The sequence below is a fragment of the Electrophorus electricus genome, chromosome 3, assembly GCF_013358815.1.
Source record: "Electrophorus electricus isolate fEleEle1 chromosome 3, fEleEle1.pri, whole genome shotgun sequence".
NCBI classification, from domain to species: Eukaryota; Metazoa; Chordata; class Actinopteri; order Gymnotiformes; family Gymnotidae; genus Electrophorus; species Electrophorus electricus.
The window spans coordinates 4,121,464-4,141,690 of record NC_049537.1 but is presented as its reverse complement, the minus strand read 5'-3'; the positions used below and the strand labels follow the sequence as shown (position 1 = coordinate 4,141,690).

Here is a 20,227-nt window from a genome sequence, read left to right as displayed (position 1 = left end):
CTGTTGTTTTTTGTGAAAAAAGCAATACCAATTTATAGTTAGTTATTGTCCAATTTATAATCCAATTCATCTGGATTACAGATGACGCATGCGGACAGTTGGTATTTTTTACTACAAACTAGAGTCAAAATTCAAAACTTTTTAAAAAGGCACTTGCCATTATCCACACACAGATACAACCCATTTTAATTATCTTCTAGTTGATGTGAACCATCTCTCCACCCCAAAGATGGCATGCAGCAGCCAGCTCCCCCTCTCCTTGGCCCCGCACGAAATCAGACACTGCAACAGTAGGTACTGAGGTACTTCTTTCAGGTATCATGTTGCATAGTTGACCAGGACTAATACAAAGTGGTACCCTCGCGTGTTCTCTTCTAATGGCCCGATGAGGTCCATACCAATTCTTTTGAAGGGGACCTTGATCAAAGGGAGGAGGTACAATGGTACTCTGGGAAAGGCTGGGTGATTAACCAGCTGACATTCATGGCATGACGCACAACCATTGCATACATCACCTCGAATGCACAGTCAATAAATGTGGGCCATTTGGCAGTTCAATGTTTTATGTTGTCTTAAATGCCCTACCATTCGATTATTATGAGCTGCATGGAAAAGGATTCCTTAGTGGTGTTTTGGGAACAACAACTATGTAACTATTTAATCTGTCCGAGTGTCCTGTGTCACTCCATATTGTCATTTGTAATTAAAAATGTGGAGTTTACAGAATAGTTCCCAGCTCAAGAACCTGACCATTGATTACTTTCACTTGGTTGAAGATGTGTTTTGGGATGTCATCCTTAGACTACACCAGTGGGACTCCAGAGAGAATGTTAATGGCATGGCAAGGCAATTTTATTTATATAGCACTTTATATAGCACCTTTCATACACTGTGATCACTCAAAGTTCTTTACAAACAAGAACATACAAAGAAACAGATATAGGAGAAATATGATTAAAATGAACAAACATAAAAATGATTGAAACAAAAAGAGAAATAAACATTTCAGCAGAGACATTCCTGAGATCTAGCACCTCCGAATACAGTCATCTGTCAATCACAAAGTAGATATCAATGAGGAACTGACACAGGACACAGGGCCCCGGGCTTAACCACCTTGGTCTCAGAAGTCACCTACCAGCACTTGTAGGAGCATGTGGACTTTGTTTATGTTGTTCTTGTATGTGCTTTATCATGTGTCTTGTTTATGTTTGTCCATGCCTAAGGTGGTGTTGATTAGCGATCAGTAGTCATACCACCCGGGGGTTATGTCATTATGTTTATTGTTATTTAAGCCTATTTAGTTTGCATGACCAATGTCAGTCATTGGGTGGTGTTATGTTGGCTCTTTTGTTCTCGTTAGTGGACTTTTGTGTTCGGTTTCATTTTCTTTGATTTCACTAAATGCTTCAGTTGGAGACTTGTGTTTGCTTCTTTTTCTTTTTGTCTGCATGTTCTTTGCCTGTGACAGAATGAATGACCACTCAGGGAGCAATGGTCTCCATTGTGTTTGGATTTTTTTGTTGTTGTATTTTCCCTTTTCCCTGTCTGTCTCTCTGTTGTAGTGGCTCTTCTCCCTCTTTTGCAGTAGACGCTCCTGATTTGTGTGGAGTGGTGCTACTCATCTTGAACCTAGCTTTGGTAGATCAATATATGTGGTATGTCCCTGCTCAAGTGGAGATAAGAATGAGGCTCAGTATCCAGACCTGTGTACGCCATGAGATGATCGTCTGCCAGCCATATGTGCTCCAGGGCCTCAGGGCAATGGTGCTAGGTCCATTCCACCATGCCCTCTGGAAGGCAAGCAATAAATTGTTCTGGTGCCACCACCTGCAACATATACTAGACCTTTTGCATGAAGATGAAGATTCGGGCTCAGGAGGATTTGGTGGTACTTTGCAAGGGTCTTAAAGTACAGAACTGTTCCTGCTGGAGCTCAAGGTGCACCTAATGTTGTGTTTGCTGAGGAACAGGCAGTCTTAGGTTTATGACACACATAGCAGTTTGGCCAGAAACCTCAACTTTTGTCTCATTTATTTCTTCAAAACATATGACATTTAGTTGGTTCACTCTGATACTTTCTGATAAACTCCAGATGTGTTGTAATGTGTTTTTCTTCAGTAATGGCTTCTTTATAGCCACTCTACCATACCTGCTATTTGTATGCAGAGCTCTTGATATTGTTGTCTCGTGCACCTTCACCCCAATCTCAGCTACTGAACTCTAGCTCTTTCAAAGTGATTGATGTCCTCACTGTAGCTTCACTCTGAAGCCCCTTTCTTGCTCTGATGCTGAATTTGGAGGGCTGGGATTGTCTGAATGATAGCCTAGGTGGTATCATGTAAGTTTCATTTCCTCACTGTTGATCCAACAGTGCTCACTGGGATATCTAAACACTTTTTGTATTTTTTTTAAAAATATTTTTGTAGCAGTTACCTATCATGTGCATGTTTATAACTTTAATTTCCTCAAAATATTCTTTGTTTACAGCTTTCCTTTCCAGATTCCCAGTCTGACCAATGGCACTTGAATTAAGGGGGTCGTCTGTCCAGAAAAGGTGAAACTGAAGAGGCCATTTGTAAGCCCATAAGGCAATAGTTATATAAACTTATATAAACTTAGAGCTTCCACAAGACAGGGGTTGAATACTTATGCAAAGAGCATTTTCAGTTAGTAATTTTTGTCACATGATATTTTCTTATAAAACTAATGTAACATTAAATTCATTTGTTTTAAGGGTCAGTTTTTAAAATCAAATATGACACTGCATAAAATATAAATATGTAATTTGTAATAAAGAGGAATCTGATTATTTTTAAGAAAGCTGAATACTTTAGCAAAGCACTGTAAGGACTGAATTTATTCTCCCATTTTGTGACATTAAATCTAGACAGTTGTGTATATTGTATAGAGCAAGCAGTTCAGTGTATTACAAACATACCTAAAAACAAGCCATGACACCATGTACTACCCAGCCACAGAGCAAAGGAGTTGTGAGATGGATTTAATTTTTTGTCTGTGCACAGACTTTCATTTGTCAGACTGAATATTATTTTCTCCCTCGAAATAGTAGAACAGTAGCCTACAATGCATTCGTTTTTTTTCCACAGTGTAGCGTAACCGTACATCCGTCGTCCTGGTTTCACGCCATATTAAGAATCTCCTGTTTCTGTGTGTTTGTTGTGTGTGTGCGGTTTGGGGGGGTTGTTTGTCAGTTTGTTTGCTCTGAACGCGAACTTCCTTCAAATGATACACCTTAAAAGTAGCTGACCTGGACACATTGTGTAATAAACAACAATTGCAAGCTGGCGTCTCCCTGATCATCAGTCATGTTTCAGAGTTCACAATCAGAAATAAAAGAAACAGCGTTACGAGGAACAAAGACTGTGATGTGTATAATTTTCCTTAGATTACAGCTACAGGAAGGCGTCACGCAGCTGAACTTTATCTTGCCTCTGCCTAGCCAAAACGTACATAACGATGCGTGTTTCCATGTGAAGACTTTACACGTGAGCGCAGGAGCTGACTCCGCCTAAATGAGGCTGGGTAGGTGGAGTGGAAGAGTCGAACAAGGCTAAGGAGACGGAATAACCTCTGAGGCGTCAACGCAACTACTACAGAATCAGCAGGAGAGGCAAAGGGGTGATGTTTACGGCGTGATTCGGGATGTTTCGTTCGCGTAAACGCCAAAGCAATTTCGGCTTATCGAATATTAATAGAGCACTTCTTTTGAGATTGTAATTGAAGCGCTACACCTTCTGCGAAGTGTCGGTGACGCGAAACATCGAGTGCCGTTAAATTCAGCACTTGAAAGAAGGACAGTTCCAGCACACTGGCTCCTGCACTTCTTACCCAACCTCAGGAGGGCATCTTCCATTAGTTTCTGAACACTTTGCACGCATGAACATTTTAGCTGGCAACATATGCTATCTCGGGCGTTCAACTAACTGACATCCTTAATAGGGGACCTCGAATTGATACCCTCGGCTCAATATGTACCAGGGGCATCTGCAGGTAAGAATACGTGCTTAAATGGTATTTAATGATCACGATTGCAGGCCAGTGCAACTATTGAATACGCATGATCAACGTTCATTTCTTGTGCATGCTGACTGCAACGTTAAGTGTTAAGTAGAAAGTTGCTGAAAGTAGCTTAGACACGCTTTCCGTATGCTACACAGCAAATGCCTGTGGGTTTAAGAGTTCGTTGATTCTTTAACCTTTCCACCCAGCACTGACTGTGCTGCGCTTGGCTGTTGAGAATCCCCGAACTCGTTGCATTTCCAATGCATTTCCGGTGTCTCGCCACAAACTTATTTGTGAATAAACGTGTGTTATTTACTTCAACCTACGTAACTGACCTGCAATAATTTATTTTACTAGTCGGGCTGCAGAAGGATAAACACCATTTTGGTTCGTAGAGCATCCAGCCAATTGACTGAAATGGCGAAGTCAAGCAACTCTTATGGCCTGGTTACATTTCTGTAAGTTCAAGTAAAATTAGTAGAGGTGATTTCTGAAGCGATACATAGTCTAAAATTTATTGTAAACATCATAAGAAGAGTAGTTTAACCTTTCTTGTCGTCCTGTTTCGATTGATTGAAAGCACTTTCGAGTTATTTAAAAACTTGATTTTGATGCTGTTGGCTTATAACGCTTATATTTGCTTTGGCTGAATTTTGCGGTAACCTGAATTTGTGTGTGGACGGTAATGGACGCGTGCAAGTGGACGTTTGTGCACCCTAAAAAGTATTTTAAGCCAGTCTGCAAGATTGTCGTTTATCATGAGAAACTGTAGTCGTGTACATTGAGAAATTGTATCATGAGACTTGTAAGTACAGTATAAGCAATAAATATTTATATTTAAATATCTAATATTTAAATAAATATTTAATAATTGTTGCGATGGACAACTAACAAGTTACTAGATTAACATTTATAAACAATCTTTATTTAACCCCATTTACTCAAATGGGCAGTGGTAGCACAGTGTTTAAGGTTATTGGATAGTAATCGGAAGGTTGTCGGTTTAAGTCCCACCATCCCACCACCACCAAGTGGCCAATGTTGGACCCCTGAACAAGACCCTTAACCCTCAGCTGCGCAATATGTAAGTGTAAACTACATGTATCGGTTTAAGCTTCTAAAACAACAATAAGAATTCTAATGAGACAAGACTGCTGCAGATGTTGTGGACCACTGATTTAGATATAATGTGTCATAAATAACATAATAAAATTAATAAATTATTTCTTGCAAACTTCAGTATAATAATCCTGGCTGACACCAGATCACGTTTTACACTGGAGCTAGCTGTAGAAACCTAAAACAGTTTTACTTTGCACTGCTGTGCAGAATTATAGGCATGATGCCATAAAAAAAAAGAAAAAAAAAAGGATTATGATTCAGCTGATACAGCTGGTCTGCAATTCAGACACAAAAAAACAGTTGACAGGTGAATGGAAGTTATCCAACACCTACTAGTGTGTCATATGAGCCTATTGAATACTTCACTGACCATGTTAGCGTCTTTCGTTTCAGTCAGTGGAAAGTAAAAGAGAAGAAGGTCAGCTGCGGAGGCAGTTTAGGAGGTAATGATCTCTCCATCAAAATCAAACTCTGTATGTCCTTCACTGGTGTCTTCACAGCTCTGCCTCTCTAAACAGATGCACTTATCCTGACAGTGATGGCTTGTTCTTTCTAGAAGCCATCTCTAAGTATATGCTTATCACTGTTGAGCTCATCCATTGTTTTGAATGCCTCTGTAAAATGTACATGTTTAGGTAGCCCTAATGTTTACACTGCAGGCTTATTTGAATGTGGCATGTTCATGGTGGTACAATGTTCCATCAAGCAGTTACTTTATAATGCCAAGATTGGTCTGCATGGCAGAATATTTTAAGCAGTATGTACAGTATGCTGCTTTACTAGTTTGTTAATAAAAGAAACTTTATGGATTATAAATACCCACCTAAACAAATGTATCAATTGAAATTTTCAGCAGCATTCTGAGATTGTAGAATCCTAGGAGTGTGTAAAAACTAAACTCATTCTAAGTGTTAAGGTTAGGAATAGGGGTCTGAGTTAGGGATATGGCATTTCTTGCAAACTCACTGTGAGAAATCAGCCCCTCTCATTAAGATTGTTGTAAATTGTTCAAGAGATCGAGATGAGCCTTTGTTTGCATGGTTGACAGATATACATTAACCCAGCAATAATAAACATTCACCTCACCTAAAATACTAGAGGCATTCAGAATCAATATTTTCTACTTACTACCTCCCCTGTTGAGTTTTCTCTTTTCATGTCTGTTTTTAACTACAACAATATGAGATTCATTAACGCCACTTAATTATCAGACAGGAGCGATATGTAATTGTCCCTTTATGCTTAGTAAAAAGATAAGTACAGTAACCCCATCAATAAATAACGTTTACTGGAACAGGGTGCTTTACATAACTAGTATCAATCTAATCTGGTTGTATGGAAGAGCTGACAAGTACAGATTACAATTGCATCTTATATTATATGATGATCAAATAAATAAAATGTAATTAATTTAACATCTTTAAAAATTATTGCTTATTGTTATTATATAGGCGTCGTAGTATAAGTGATTGAATTTGATGCCAAAGTAATACTCTAAGATGGCTGAGGCAGTTCAGTGTGGTCATCATGAATGGTCAGAGAGTAGTTATCTGTGTGAGTAATTTCTCTGTTTGAACCCTGGCATCAGTGGAATAATAAAAAACTGTCTGGCAGAGATAAAATTTCCTAAGGAAATCCAACAGAAAGCGTTGTATTTGCTAATGCCTTATATCTAGCCTAATTAGCACAAGCAAACACTCTGTATTTCCTAAACTCATCTGTGTTCCTGAAATATCAGTTTATGCATTTCAAGGGGCCAACTGTCTTTGCCAATCCATAATATAGACAGACTAATAATTTTCAAGCATTCACCTTTAATGATTCCCACCAGTTGTTTTCTATATAGAACACTACCAAACCTGTTATTTAGTGATTAGATTGCATCTGGGCAGTATTCCAGTTCAATGTCTGTTCTGAAACTTTTTCCAATGATTATTTTTCTTCTTAGTTGGCTTATGCTCATGTTGACTGAATGGAAAGTCATTCTGTTTTATTACCTGAACATCACCCTCTGCTATGCCATCAGATTATGCTGCATATGCATTTTTATTTAAGATGTAATCAAAGGGGTAACTAATATAGTGTGTTGTTGGTTGGGTGGCACCACTCTGTTTAAAAACCTTCTCTCTAAATTTTTTGAATGTACTGAGAATATAGTCCTCTCAAGCCTTTGTAGTCTTGTGTGCCATGTTGTGACAGATTTGATGTGCTAAACAGGACCATGTCCTCTGGTAGTCTAGCATGAAGAGTGTGAGCTCCAAGATCCTCGCAGGCATGGGGTCCATTCCAGTAGACTAGCAGGCATAGGGTCAACTGGCTCTTTGATGTTGACTTTAACTTCCCAGCTATCAAAGTGATGGAGAAAGTAGCACATGCTGGGGAAAAGAGCTGCAGTCCATCTGGGGTGTTTGCCTTATAAGATGGACTGAGTGAAAACAGTTAGAAATGTCTTTTATATATATATATATATATATATATATATATATATATATATATATATATATATATATATATATATATATATATATATATATTTAGGTATTAATTAGTAGGTGGTAAGCATCGTTATGTTTGCTGCCTCTCCATTATACTTCTGTAACATTACTGAACTGGTATTCAGACATTAAAATCAATGAACCATCTGTCTCTCTCAAGGTGTGCTCTCTGACAGGGAGTGTAATTACAGCACTGAAGATGCTTCTCTCATCGTTTAGCTTTATTTCTTACTCAAAGGTTCTAAAATGCTGACTCACCTCTAAAATCCAAAGAGGTGTGGAAAAAGTTTTGTGTTGTTTATTATGCTGTAAAATCTGATTAGGGCAGCAGCTGAATGTGTCACCTCTCTCGTGGCCACTTAACTGTGCTGACTAAAGTCAAGGCCAGCTCAAAATGTGACTAGCAGGAAACCTTCCAGGGAGGGGGCAGAAAGAAACAGATGTAAGATGATATAAGTGCAAAAATTGAAAGAGACAGTTTGTAGAATCACCGAAGCTCCTTTCATTGATTCTCTGCCTTATATGATTTCAGCTTAGAACATGTAATTTCTGTAAGGCCACTGAACAAGTTATGAGGGTCTTATGCTAGATATGTTCACATGAGGTATTACATAATATACAAATAAAGGGCTGATAGATATATTATAAATAATGCCATTCAAAATTCTGTGTGTAAAAACATCTGCAATGTGGGCTAATATTTTTCACTGGTAGGCATTCACTTCAATAGGAGCAGCATACACAGTTATATAGTTTGAACAGGACAAACTGTTTAAAATACAAACATTTCATTGTTTGAAATGAGTAAATGAGCTTGTGTTTGAGGTTCTTGTAAAACTCATCAGGCAGTACTCTCCTGTGATATGGACCATATACATGCAAACACTTTTAATTTGCTTTTTTTTACAATTTAATTTGTATTTTGGTGTATAAACAGAGAATTTGAAATAGGTATTGCAAGACCCAGGAACGTGTAGGTGCCCAACAGTGATAGTGTGTAACTAATTAAATTAAGAATTCTTCAAAGCATGTAACTGGTTGTGTAACTGGTTTTAATTTTTGTTAATGCCTGTGAGCTTTAAGCCTGGCCCATAAAGTAGGCTGGACCCCATGCTCCCTCTCTGTCAACTTAGCCTACTCCAACAAGTCTCCCTGATAATAGTAAAGGAATTCGTCTAGGTGCACACACTGTTCTTCAGGAATGTATTGAGGCATTGAATATTTAAGGAGAGAGAAGGCATGTGGTAAAGTGAGTGTCTGAAGTCACATAGGCTATGTTCACACAGCAGACAAAAGAAGCCCCAATCCAATTTACTGCCTAATTTTTTCTTTTGCATGTTCACATTATCTGTTCAATGTAGCCTATATCCAACCTTACTCTGAATATATCACCAAAGAGTGAAGTGTGTTACAGAGTGAAGACATCTCTTTCCACAGGAGGAATCAATTTGGGAATCCAGTGGATTTTCACTTTGAGAGAAGGGAGGAAATAGAGGGAAAAAAGCTAGAGAAATATTTTGAAGCAAATGGACTTAGTCCCATGGACTTTATCACTGAAAAATGCAAGTGCCATGCAAGAAATCAACTCGTGAGAGTCAAGCAGTGGGTACACTGCAAGTTTGAGAAAGTTGGTTGTAACGTGATTTTGGACAATTTCTAGATGTCTTTTTGCATGATCGTTTTGTTTGTGGTGTAAGGAGTGTAGAGCTGAGAGATTGCTTGCTCAGTTCCACTCATAGAAAAGACTTAACACTAGCTCTCACAGTTGAAATAGGGTTGGCATTTGAAGTAACTAAAAGCAGTGCAGAGCAGTTTAACCAAATACTTTCAAAGCCAACATATTTGAAAGAAAAAAAAAAACATGTCAAAAAATAAAGAGGAAACAATGACAATTTCAAATTCAAGTAAGTTGAGGGCAGAGATTGCAATTGGACTTAGCATCTGGATGTCACAACAAGCACTAAAGTGTTCCAAAGTACAATGCCAGTGGAACCAGCTAGAACTTGCTTCTATCTCCAGTTACAGATGGAAGTACATCACAAACTATCAGAGGCATATGACACAAGTATTCCTGGACTTGATGCAGACAGTGGCCAATTGGACAGTTTACACTGAACTCTTAGCTTTAGAGACAAGTGGATATCTTAAACCACACTTTGTGTGTGATATAATAAATGGCATCTGAGTAAAAATGGAAGTAGACACTAGTGCAATTGTATCTGTAATAACAGAATGGTTAAGATCTGCAAATATAAGTCCACCAAATTGTGTCTTAAAGACCTACAGCAAAATCACTAAAACTGAAGGCTAAATTCACAGCAAAGGTTAGGTGTAGCGCTAGCATCAGCACCTTTGAAGTAGTAGTTGAAGGAAATGGCCCAGCTTTGATGGGTAGACACTGTATCAGAGAGTTGGAACTAGACTGGTCCAGAGTGAACAGTACTCCTGAAAGAGTAGATGATGCATGTGCCAGATGCTCATCTGTGTTTACACCAGGAATAAGGATGCTAAAGGGCATTGAAGCTAAACTGTAGTGGAGAAAGTTGTACAAAACTTCTGTAAGCTGCACACAGTACCATATAGCTTTAGAGAAGCAGTTGAGAGGAAAATGTCTAAATTAGAACCTGAGGGAGTGATCTCTTAGAGAAACTGCAGTAAGTGGGCTGCTCTCATTATGTGTATTCCCAAAAAGGATGACGGAGTACCAAATATGTGGAGACTACAAAGTCACCATTAATTCATGGTTAGAAGTAGAGCAGTATACTTTTTGTCTAGAACTCAGGATTTATTTGCCAAATTGTCAGGAAGTTAAAGGTTTTCTAAACTAGACATATCTCAGGCCTTTCAACAAGTATCAAAACTCTAAATGCTACCTCACTATCATTGCACATAAGGGGTTACACTCGTCCACCTGTTTGCCATTGAGGTTGCTATTGTTCCTGCCATTTTCTAAAGGATAATAGACCAGATTCTTCTGGGCCTAGAGGGGGTGAATTGATACTTAGATGACATCCTAATAAGTAGTAGGGACACAGAGCACCATTGTAAAAACATAGAAGAGGTACTTCTCATAATCTCAAGGTTAAATGAGACAAGTGTTTATTCCTGCAGTATAGTGTTTCTTATCTAGGACATCTCATAGATGCAACAAGTATCCACCCAATGAGAGAGAATACAGAGGCTATTGAAAAAGCAGCTGTTCTAGAGCTTACGTCTTTCATAGACTTACTTAGCTGTTAGAGGAAGTTTATTTTTAATTTGTCCACAATAATCCAACCCATGACAACCATGTTACAGAAAAGTCCAAATGTGTGGGATCAGACCAATATCAATGGCAATCTGAAGACACTAAAAGAAACTTTAGTCTATGGAATTGTTAGTTCATTATAGCCTTTGAGTTGGCACTTATTTTGCCATATCATGCAGCTTCTCTCGGAGTTGCTGCGGTCATTTCTTACAGAATGAAAGATGGAAGTGACGCATCGCTTCCATCTGTCAAAACCAGATCAGAAATGCTCTCAAACAGAGAAGGAGGCAATGGGGTTGATTTTTGGTGTCATGAAATTCCATGAATACCTTTATAGTGGAAGGTTTAGTAGCCATGGTGACACTTGCTTGATCAGCCATAGGACATTAGGACACTGGTGTTAGTCCCAGCACTTTGCATGCTCACTGAGCCTGAAATCTAGTGTCTTACTGTTCCTGGATTTCCTTACACTAAAGTATTTGTATCTGAACGTTCCAATTTAGGATACTGCTGAATCTTCTATTGTTATTCTGTCTGAGTTTGCATGGATAAAACATACACACAAAAAACATTTTCAAGAAACTGTAGTCATTGCAGTTTTTATCTCAATACATTTTTCTGAATGTATACTTTTATGGAAATGCATAAAGTCTAACTGAAGAGTTTAATGATACGAAACTGAACATAAGCATGCACAAAAACCACAACTACAGAAAGCCAACATAATGTTATATAATGTAATGACAACTGGCCATACAAACACAAAGGGCTTATAAAGGCACAACATAACAACATAGCATCACACAGGAGACACAACACGTGCCACTTGTATGGGGCGTGGCATAAAGCCAAAGCATACAACATGTGCAAAAGAAAAGCACAACATAAACAAAATGCCAAGTAGACAGCACTGTGGCCCCATCACAGTACCGTCCACCAAAAGAGCACCTCCTGGCATTCAACACGTCTTGCATGTGGTCAAAAAATGTAAAAAAACGTTTGGCCATTCTGTCACAGGCAAAAGAGCACGCTAAACGAAAGGAAGCAACCGTGAGTCTCCAACTGAGGAGTTTAACGACACGGAATGGAGCATAAGCGTGCTCAAAATGGAACTAAAGAAAGCAATTGTAATGTTAATGACCAACAGCCGGCCATACCAACACAAAGGGCTTATAAAAGGAAGAACATAAGGACACCCAGGTGGCACAGCGAGCTAGACTCAACACACGCCACGTGTGTGGGGCACAGAACCAAAACACCCAACACGCACAACAGAAGGCCATGTGGACACCACTACTGTTGGTGTGGGGACACTGTCACATTCATTCACGTTCACATTCATGTTCCTATTGCTGTAATGTTTTGTATAAAGTCTATGGCTGTGGTGAGTCACTCACCACAGTTCTACTGCAATTAAACGTTTAACTAACATCACTTTCTCATTACTGATTTAATCGATAATAAGTGTTTGGGACTAAGTTACGAAAATTAAAAGAGGACATAAAGACTTTATAATTTTGACAGTGGAATTGTTCAAGACACTGATAATGTCTAATGTCTAACTGAGTCTAATCACTTTCAGTTTTAAGTAGATTCAGAAGTCAACTTAAGTGCGCCTCACGTTGCATGGTTGAGTCTCCAGGTCTGACTGAGGTTCATCATTGTTTCTAACAAATATGGGTTGTCAAACTCAGCTTTAATGATGTAGGGGCAATGTTATAATATGGACGGCAAGGAGTTTCCATGACCTGCAAATTAGGAAAAAGCATCGGAAAGGTTCTGCTTTATTTCCATGGAGAAACACCAACTGCCCAATACTTTAAAACTGCCATAACACTTTTGCCCTGGACAGGATACCACTTAATCAGACTAGTATGTGCACTCAGCAAGCTCAGAGTATACAATGGAGTAAAACACGTTCATAAAAACTACAATTTCTTTAACATTGAAATGGAAATTTCACAACAGTCATAATAATGTCATATGTTGTTTGTGTAATGATATTGTGTGGTATTCCATATATTGTGCAATATAATCTATTCCTTTTATATACCTGCTACATGAAACATAAAGTGAAATGTTATGTTGTTCTCAAAAAGCAGGTCTGTGAGGGGGGTGAGAGTTGGTCCACAGTCCACTGCTGCTAGAAGGAGAACCAGTCAATGTGGAGAACAGATGTAATAGGGCTTTGCTTACCCTTCAGCCCTATAAAACACAACACCTCACCTTTCACAGTGGAGTTGAGCATTGAAGGTCTCTGATCAAGAAGTTGAACCTTTCCAGATTTGAACTGAGATTCTGTTAACTCAAAGATGATACTGAATGTAGATATAGGTTTATTTCCTGTTGTTCCACCCTAATGTTGTCATGGAGTTCTAGTCTTGATACTGTGTCATTACGGAACGAGGGAAAGACCTGCTATTGTCTGTTAAACTCGTCCTACTCTTTGCATGATTTTTTAAAAGAAAAATACCCAACTTAAGCTTGGCGATTTTATTGTACACTGATGTTTTGTTTTCTTTACAAATATTACATCATTCTTGTCTATTCTTTGCAATTGTTTTATATTCATTTTTGTTCATATTTTACCTTTGTGTGTGTGTGTGTGTGTGTGTGTGTGTCTCTTCTCACAAAAGTTCTAACAGCTAGGAAAAGTACTCCATTCAATTTGAGTGATCAAAATTTCCTTCAGACATTGAGAAAATGATTACTATTCCTATGGTTGCTTCATGTTAACCATCAAGTGTATATCTTTTGCTATGATTATTTTGTCATGTTGGACTGGTGCTCCCTTTATTATCTATTATCAATAATAACAATTTATAACATATAATTCATAGTAATAATTCACCCCTAACCCCTACAATTAGCACTTCTGATTCACAGTATTTAGGAGGATTTCCTGAATGAAACCCATTAGCTAAGTAAATAGTAAGGACATTTATGTAACTGCAACAAACAAACAAGCAAACAAATAACTTTGTTTAGCCATTTTGTCAGATGTGCTCTTGTGGCTCAAAGCCCTACTAGCCCAACCAGACACAAAGAGATGTACGTGTCAATTAGTTATTGTATTTCGTTATTAACAATTATCCATATCTCATATTACAGAGTTGATGAGAAAACTCTAATGAGAAAACTCTTTCTTTCTCTGATTCATTTTCTCTACCATTACAAATTGGCTGAACTACTCCATTCTCTGAACTACTCCACAGAGATCAGAGGGAAAAACAAATAAAGATTGCTCTGATTTTGCAAATTAATTTTTAAGGGCTTATTTGTGACACAAACATAATAATTGGTTTGGTACATAATGTATGGCAGAGAAAGAGACCATGATGAGAGAATCTTGATATAAACAATCCATATAATTACTGTGAAACGGCATGAGTGTAGCTCTAAAATTGAGACCTTTGTCACTGCAACAACAAGGGTGCAGTTCAATCTTCTTTGAATCCATGTGGAGATGTGCTTTAGAAAAAGAGGTGCATCACATAGCAATTTCTGTTTTTTTAGACAGATATCAGTGTTAAAATCCATTCAGGTTCATACATGCAATATTTAGACAGACATTTTTCTAGGACCAAATTAACTTTTGTTGGCATCCACCCCGTAACTGTGAATTGCAGCTCATCTGCTTCCTTTCTCAGGCTCTCGGAGGAGAAGCAACGCGGTCTGACCTCCTCTTTCTGTTAAGTGGACTGGGCAAGGGGGAATTGCACCTCCACAAATATGTGCACGTCTGTCTCATTTCTCTGTTATAACAAGGACCAAAGTACAGGAAGCAACCCTAGTGTTATCGGGGGCCGGTTGGGGTCATCTCCATGCGCAGCTTCAGTGAGAACCTTAAGGGTACATAAGCAGAGTGTTCGCTGCAGTGGAGCCATGCTAGCATCTTCCTCCAACACCGCTGTGCCATAAACCCCAAAGCAGCCCCATCTGTTCCTGGCCAGGCCACATGTGCTGATATCAGCTGTGTGAACAGTGTGAACAGTCCCCTCCTACTTTGAGGAGGGCAACAGAGGACACTGCTGCATGTAGCATCATAGGTCAAAGGTTGCCAGCCCACCTCATTTGCTGAGGGATAAATAATATAGTCATGTGCATGCATGTGTATGTGTGTGTGTGTGTTTCTGCAGTACAGAGTGATAGAAGAGCAAACTAAAAAAAGAACTGAAGAAGAACCGAGTGTAATTGTAGAACAATGGTTGGGTAAGTGACATGAGAGTGGTTCTGGGATGAGTGGTGAGGGTTGTGCAAACTTTTCCCACATCATTAGAGGAGCTAATGCTGCAGTAATGAAATTGAAAGATTGAACATAATGTGTGTATTTCTTCTCTCTCAATAAGAAACAGGGTATATAGAGTCGAATGCATAGAACAAAAATTCCCATGACTACTGTGGGCTTATTCAGTGAGACTTCTTCCCATTCATCTTATCTGACCTCGCTTCACCGAGGCAGTGGAGGAAACACAATGACTCACAGCAGGTTGCAGGCCCCACCGCCAGTGCACTAGCTATCCTCAACACTTATGGGAAAGCAACCGGAAAACAAATGTAGGTGCTATTGAGGGCATGGTGGGTGCTCTGTTTTCCAGCATGGCAGCCGACAGCTCACGCATCTATTTTTGGTCTGATAAAGCATCCCATTTCTCACCGGCCTCTAATGCACAGAGAATCACCTACACCCTTCAGAGCCAGAAAAGGACCAAGGCAGTCCGACATCTGCACTTCCATCAATCACCGAGAACCATGCACAAATGTGTGTGCATATGTGTGTGTCTGTGTCTGTGTGTGTCTGGGTGTGGGTGTGTGTGCATCTCTGTGTGTGCATATGTGCATGTGTCTGAGAGAGATATATAGAGAAATGGTGACTGGTATAACAGAAAGATGCACATGAAGTTTCTGCAAGCTGTCCTGATATACTCAGTGTGTGTGTGTGTGTGTGTGTGTGTGTGTGTGTGTGTGTGTGTGTGTGTATGTGTGTGTGTGTGTGTGTGTGTGTGTGTGTGTGTGTGTGTGTGTGTGTGGGTGTTAGATAGCTTGGGAATGTGTCCCCCTAACCTCACAGTTTGTGTCTGTTATTGTGGGACTGGTACAGTCATAGCCCCCAGATGGCTCTCTCAGCTGCTGGGTACCTTGTTCTAGAAGCCTGCTTCCCTTCTGGAGCTCCTCCTGATGAAGCAGCTTGTTTGCTGAGCCAAACCCATTTAACTCTCCAAACGTGCACGCTCAGCAAATTAACACAGACACCACAATAAATCTCTACCCGAGAATCCTCTGCTACAGTACACCCATTTTTTATGATCTGAGAATATATATATATATATACACACATACATACATACATATATACACACACACACACATACATACATACATATATATATATATATATATATATATATATATATATATATATATATATATATATATATATATATATATATATATATGTGTGTGTGTGCTCCTGGATATTCTTGTGACTGAATCTGTTTCACTGTTTTAACCAGTTACTTCCTAGGCATATACTTTTTAATGACTCTCTTATGAACTTTGATAGAAACTATAGCTTTAAATACATTTCCTAGGAAATTTTCCAGAAAGCTGGTTTACGTCCAGTCTGTTGCTATCTTACAGATAGACCTTTCTGAAGTAGAAGGCAGTGAAAACATCTTTTCTTGGTGTGTCACATGCAAGGGACCCGTGGCTCATAAAGGCTACTCTGACAGTGTCTACAGAACAGGAAAAATACTGCAGTCTCAACACAAAGATTTGTTGGCAGGAGATAATACCTTTGGATGACAGGCACAAATAGTAAACTGAGGGAGTCTAGCAGAAAGTGGGCATGTGCAGCCAGAAGTATGCTATTATTATTTCTTGAAGGGATGAAACTGGGCAGGAGGCAAGAGCAAAGGTCATATGAAAAGTAATTTGCTACCGTAAGTGACAAACTGATTGTTACCATTTACAGTAAATTACATCCATACAGATACACAGTTGTAGTTCATCAGTTTGCAATGACATGTTTAAATAAATGTTAAAATCTTACTTGCACTTCCAGAGAGAATGTTTGCTACCAGTCACACTACATTTAATGCACATTCCCTGCCAACCCTTGTTTTTGCCTACCACATTGGTTGCATCCTTCCCGCAGGCAGACTGTCCCTTTGGTAGTTAGAGGAGCAGCTATGGAAAGGGCAAGCTCAGTCCTGGCATGGACTCCCACGGTCCTGCCACTTGGGTAGCATTCACAGAAAAACAACAGCATTCCACTGTATCGTTTATTTATCCTCTCCTAATCCCTGCAGTCGATCTAGCTCTGTGTGCTTTCCTGGCCTCACTGTGTAATCTTCCCATTAATTAAAAAAGTTCAGACTAGGCAGATAATTTAAAATGAAAAGATCTCCGAGTCTTGACATTCTTCCAGAAAAGTTGAAACTAAATGCTCGGTTGGCTAATTCAGTGAGATGTTCTGCCTTTCCTGTCACTATAATATTGTTCTGTAGATTTAGTTTTTCCCACTTAGTTTTATTGTTATTGCAGTGCTCTTTTTACAGCCTTTATGTCAGCTAAAACAAAACTGTCCAAGGAGAAAGGCCACATCTCCCCTGTACAAGGAGAAAGGCCACATCTCTCCTGGGTAATATTCCACCATACAGAACCACACCTTACTCTATTCAGTAATGTGACTTGCACTAACAACACAAAATTTTTTGAACTATGCTCACATCCATCCGGCCTGCTGCCTGCTGCTGAGTCAGTCTGGATTCCGTGCCAGAGTGACACTGGACATCATGACACTTCAGCACAAAAAATCTTATTTCTCTCCAGTTATCAGTTCTTTCTTTCATATTTCACATACATTTATATACAATGTGAAATTAATAATAAGCATCCTTGTTCCTGCATCTTTAGAGTAAAGGATGTTTGTGTATAATAAAATTTCCTTCCAATTTTGAAATTGTTCAAAGTAAACTTACATCTCTGATGTGAACTGCTAGGTCTGCTGTGAGAATGAGGATAGATGGCATGATTACCAGTGTCTCTTTAAGCCTTGTGCAATCAGGCCCCAGTGGTTCTCTAATCTCAAGTGGAGCTCTCTCTCTTCAGAGCAGTCATAGTTTTACAAAATGGCCTTCCATGATGAACCCTTCAAGTAAAGCTTCCGTGATTAGCTCATACAGTTTGACATTTACACGGCAGTGGGAGTGCTCTCTCCCCTCAACCCCTCCAGCAAAAGCACAGGAGCAAGCACACAGCCTCCTAGCTCCACCCCTTGCTATCATTCACTCCTTGGAGAATGTATTCCTTCTTTCCCAACCCCCCTAAGACTGATTGCCATCTAGCACTTTGTGTTTTTTCCAGTCACTTAGAACAATGCCGCTCTGATGAACAGATCACATCAAGCTGTGTGCATCTGTCACTTGAGGAGTGATGGAGTGGATGTGGTGATGCAGATGAGTGCAAAAAAAAAGAATTAAAGCAATAGCAGAGGGTGAGAAAACATCTCGTTCATTTTCATCACTGGAAACAGGCATGAAATTAGCTGTAGCCCCGTAAGACATCTACAAACTCCATACCTTTGAATCGATAGAGGGAAGAAGGTCAGTGGGTGTTCTGTATCTTTCATACTGCACAAGGGGGAGGTCACAAGCTTCCAGTCTAGAAAGTCCGAATTGTAGACATATCTACTATTGCCCAGCTGCCCCTGGGGGCTGTGTGTTGACCAAAGTTTAGGATTTGGGAGGGGGGGGGGGGGGGGGGGGGGGGGGGGGGGGGGGGGGGGGGGGGGGTTGGCTCATTAATGGCAGTCCATAAATTCATTATTTTAGCAACATTGAGGACCTTGTGAAAAGTTGCAGTGCATATAGCATTCAAGCCTTCATCATTTGTGATGGACATAATTATACACGAATTATGAAATATCTGAAGTTGCATAGAAAGACTTTGTGCCAAGACTGAAATTTTATTAGATCACTCTAATTATGCGAGATGTGAGTGAATTAACATGAGAAATGAATCATGGAAATAAATAAGCATTCCACTGGCTTTTCGACAGAAGCCAAACACCAGCGCTACTGATTGCACCCTGAGTTCGGAACACTGGCAGGCACCTGGTGTCACTGTAATGGGCCTGCCTAGAGGCATTCTACTGAATGTAGTGCTGTCTGTCTGAGCTGTGAATGTGGCCTGGTGATTTCAAGGCAACCTGACGCACGGTACATGAAAATGGCCGATAAATGGCCGGGATCTAGCCCCGTACTGCATTCTGTGTGAATGGGCTCTGTTCTCCTAATCTGCTTGCCAGATGCTAGGCACAGAGCAGTTGTATCAGGACATCAAGCTCCATGACAAAGCCGACTGCCGCTTGCCGGGAAACCTTGCAGGTGCCATGGCTGGGCCCAGTGTCTTAAGGCCTATTTCTGAGGCAAAGCATGACAGGCAATCAAAACCTCCTTTCATTATGTGTATTACAGCACTAGTGGTCTTGGACCTCAACCACACTGCCACAGATATCAAAGGGGAATATAGTGTAATTAAGCCAATAGCGTTCAATGACCTGATTTTCCTGTCTGCATTTTTTCCTGTGTGTAGCCTCTGTTTATGCGGGCCTCTAGCATTACATTATGGCATGGACTACCAATATACTGTTGACTGAGAATGTGAACAGATTCACATTAAACTAGTAAGAAGGGATTTAATTTTTCTCTGTTATCAGGTTTTTTTGTGCTCAGAGCGAGGGATGAGTGTACAGTAATATGATAGTGCCAGTGCCATGAACATGAGTTCAATTTCCTCTCACAGAAAACCTTCCATTGAGATGTCTTTGCCCAACAAATCACTGCAATCATTCCTAGTATTGAAAATGTCTCGTTTTATGTCAGGGGTGATTTCCATGTCATTTTGACTGATTTCATTTCCTGTTTTTGATTTTTCTAGAAGTCTCTATTATTCCTGAAATGACTCACACATTATGTTTGACTCAGTCCATTGCATATCTTACCTTAGAAAGAGCTATAAGTGAAACTGGTTTCTTTGTAGATGTCCTTTCATAACACAACAGAGATGGAGTAATTAAGGAATGATATTCCATTTTTCTAAATACATTTTTTAATACACTACCATCAATGTTTCCTAGGCTTTTTGATCTGAATTGTTTTACTAAACAGTGGTAAGAAGAAGAGATTACATACATTAAGATACATTTCCAAATGCTGTAAAAGTATGACCAATATCCACAGTTGTGTGTGACGATATTCCATTTGGATTTACAACAGTTCTACAGCGACAGTACTGTAAGAATGGCATTAATGCATATGAACACAAGGTTTAC

At 39.5% G+C, this 20,227-nt stretch overlaps 1 protein-coding gene across 4 annotated transcripts in view; it reads left to right on the top strand.

Moving 5' to 3' along the window:
- Positions 1-3,639: 3,639 nt before the first annotated feature.
- The window catches only part of pex5la (peroxisomal biogenesis factor 5-like a), a 60,062-nt gene continuing 43,474 nt past the window's right edge, over positions 3,640-20,227 (top strand). For all 4 annotated transcript variants that reach the window (XM_027013537.2, XM_027013535.2, XM_027013536.2 and 1 more), the window contains exon 1: positions 3,640-4,014. In XM_027013537.2, coding sequence (XP_026869338.1) covers positions 3,994-4,014 — 21 coding nt within the window. In that variant the 5' untranslated portion in view covers positions 3,640-3,993. The remainder of the gene's footprint in view (positions 4,015-20,227) is intronic.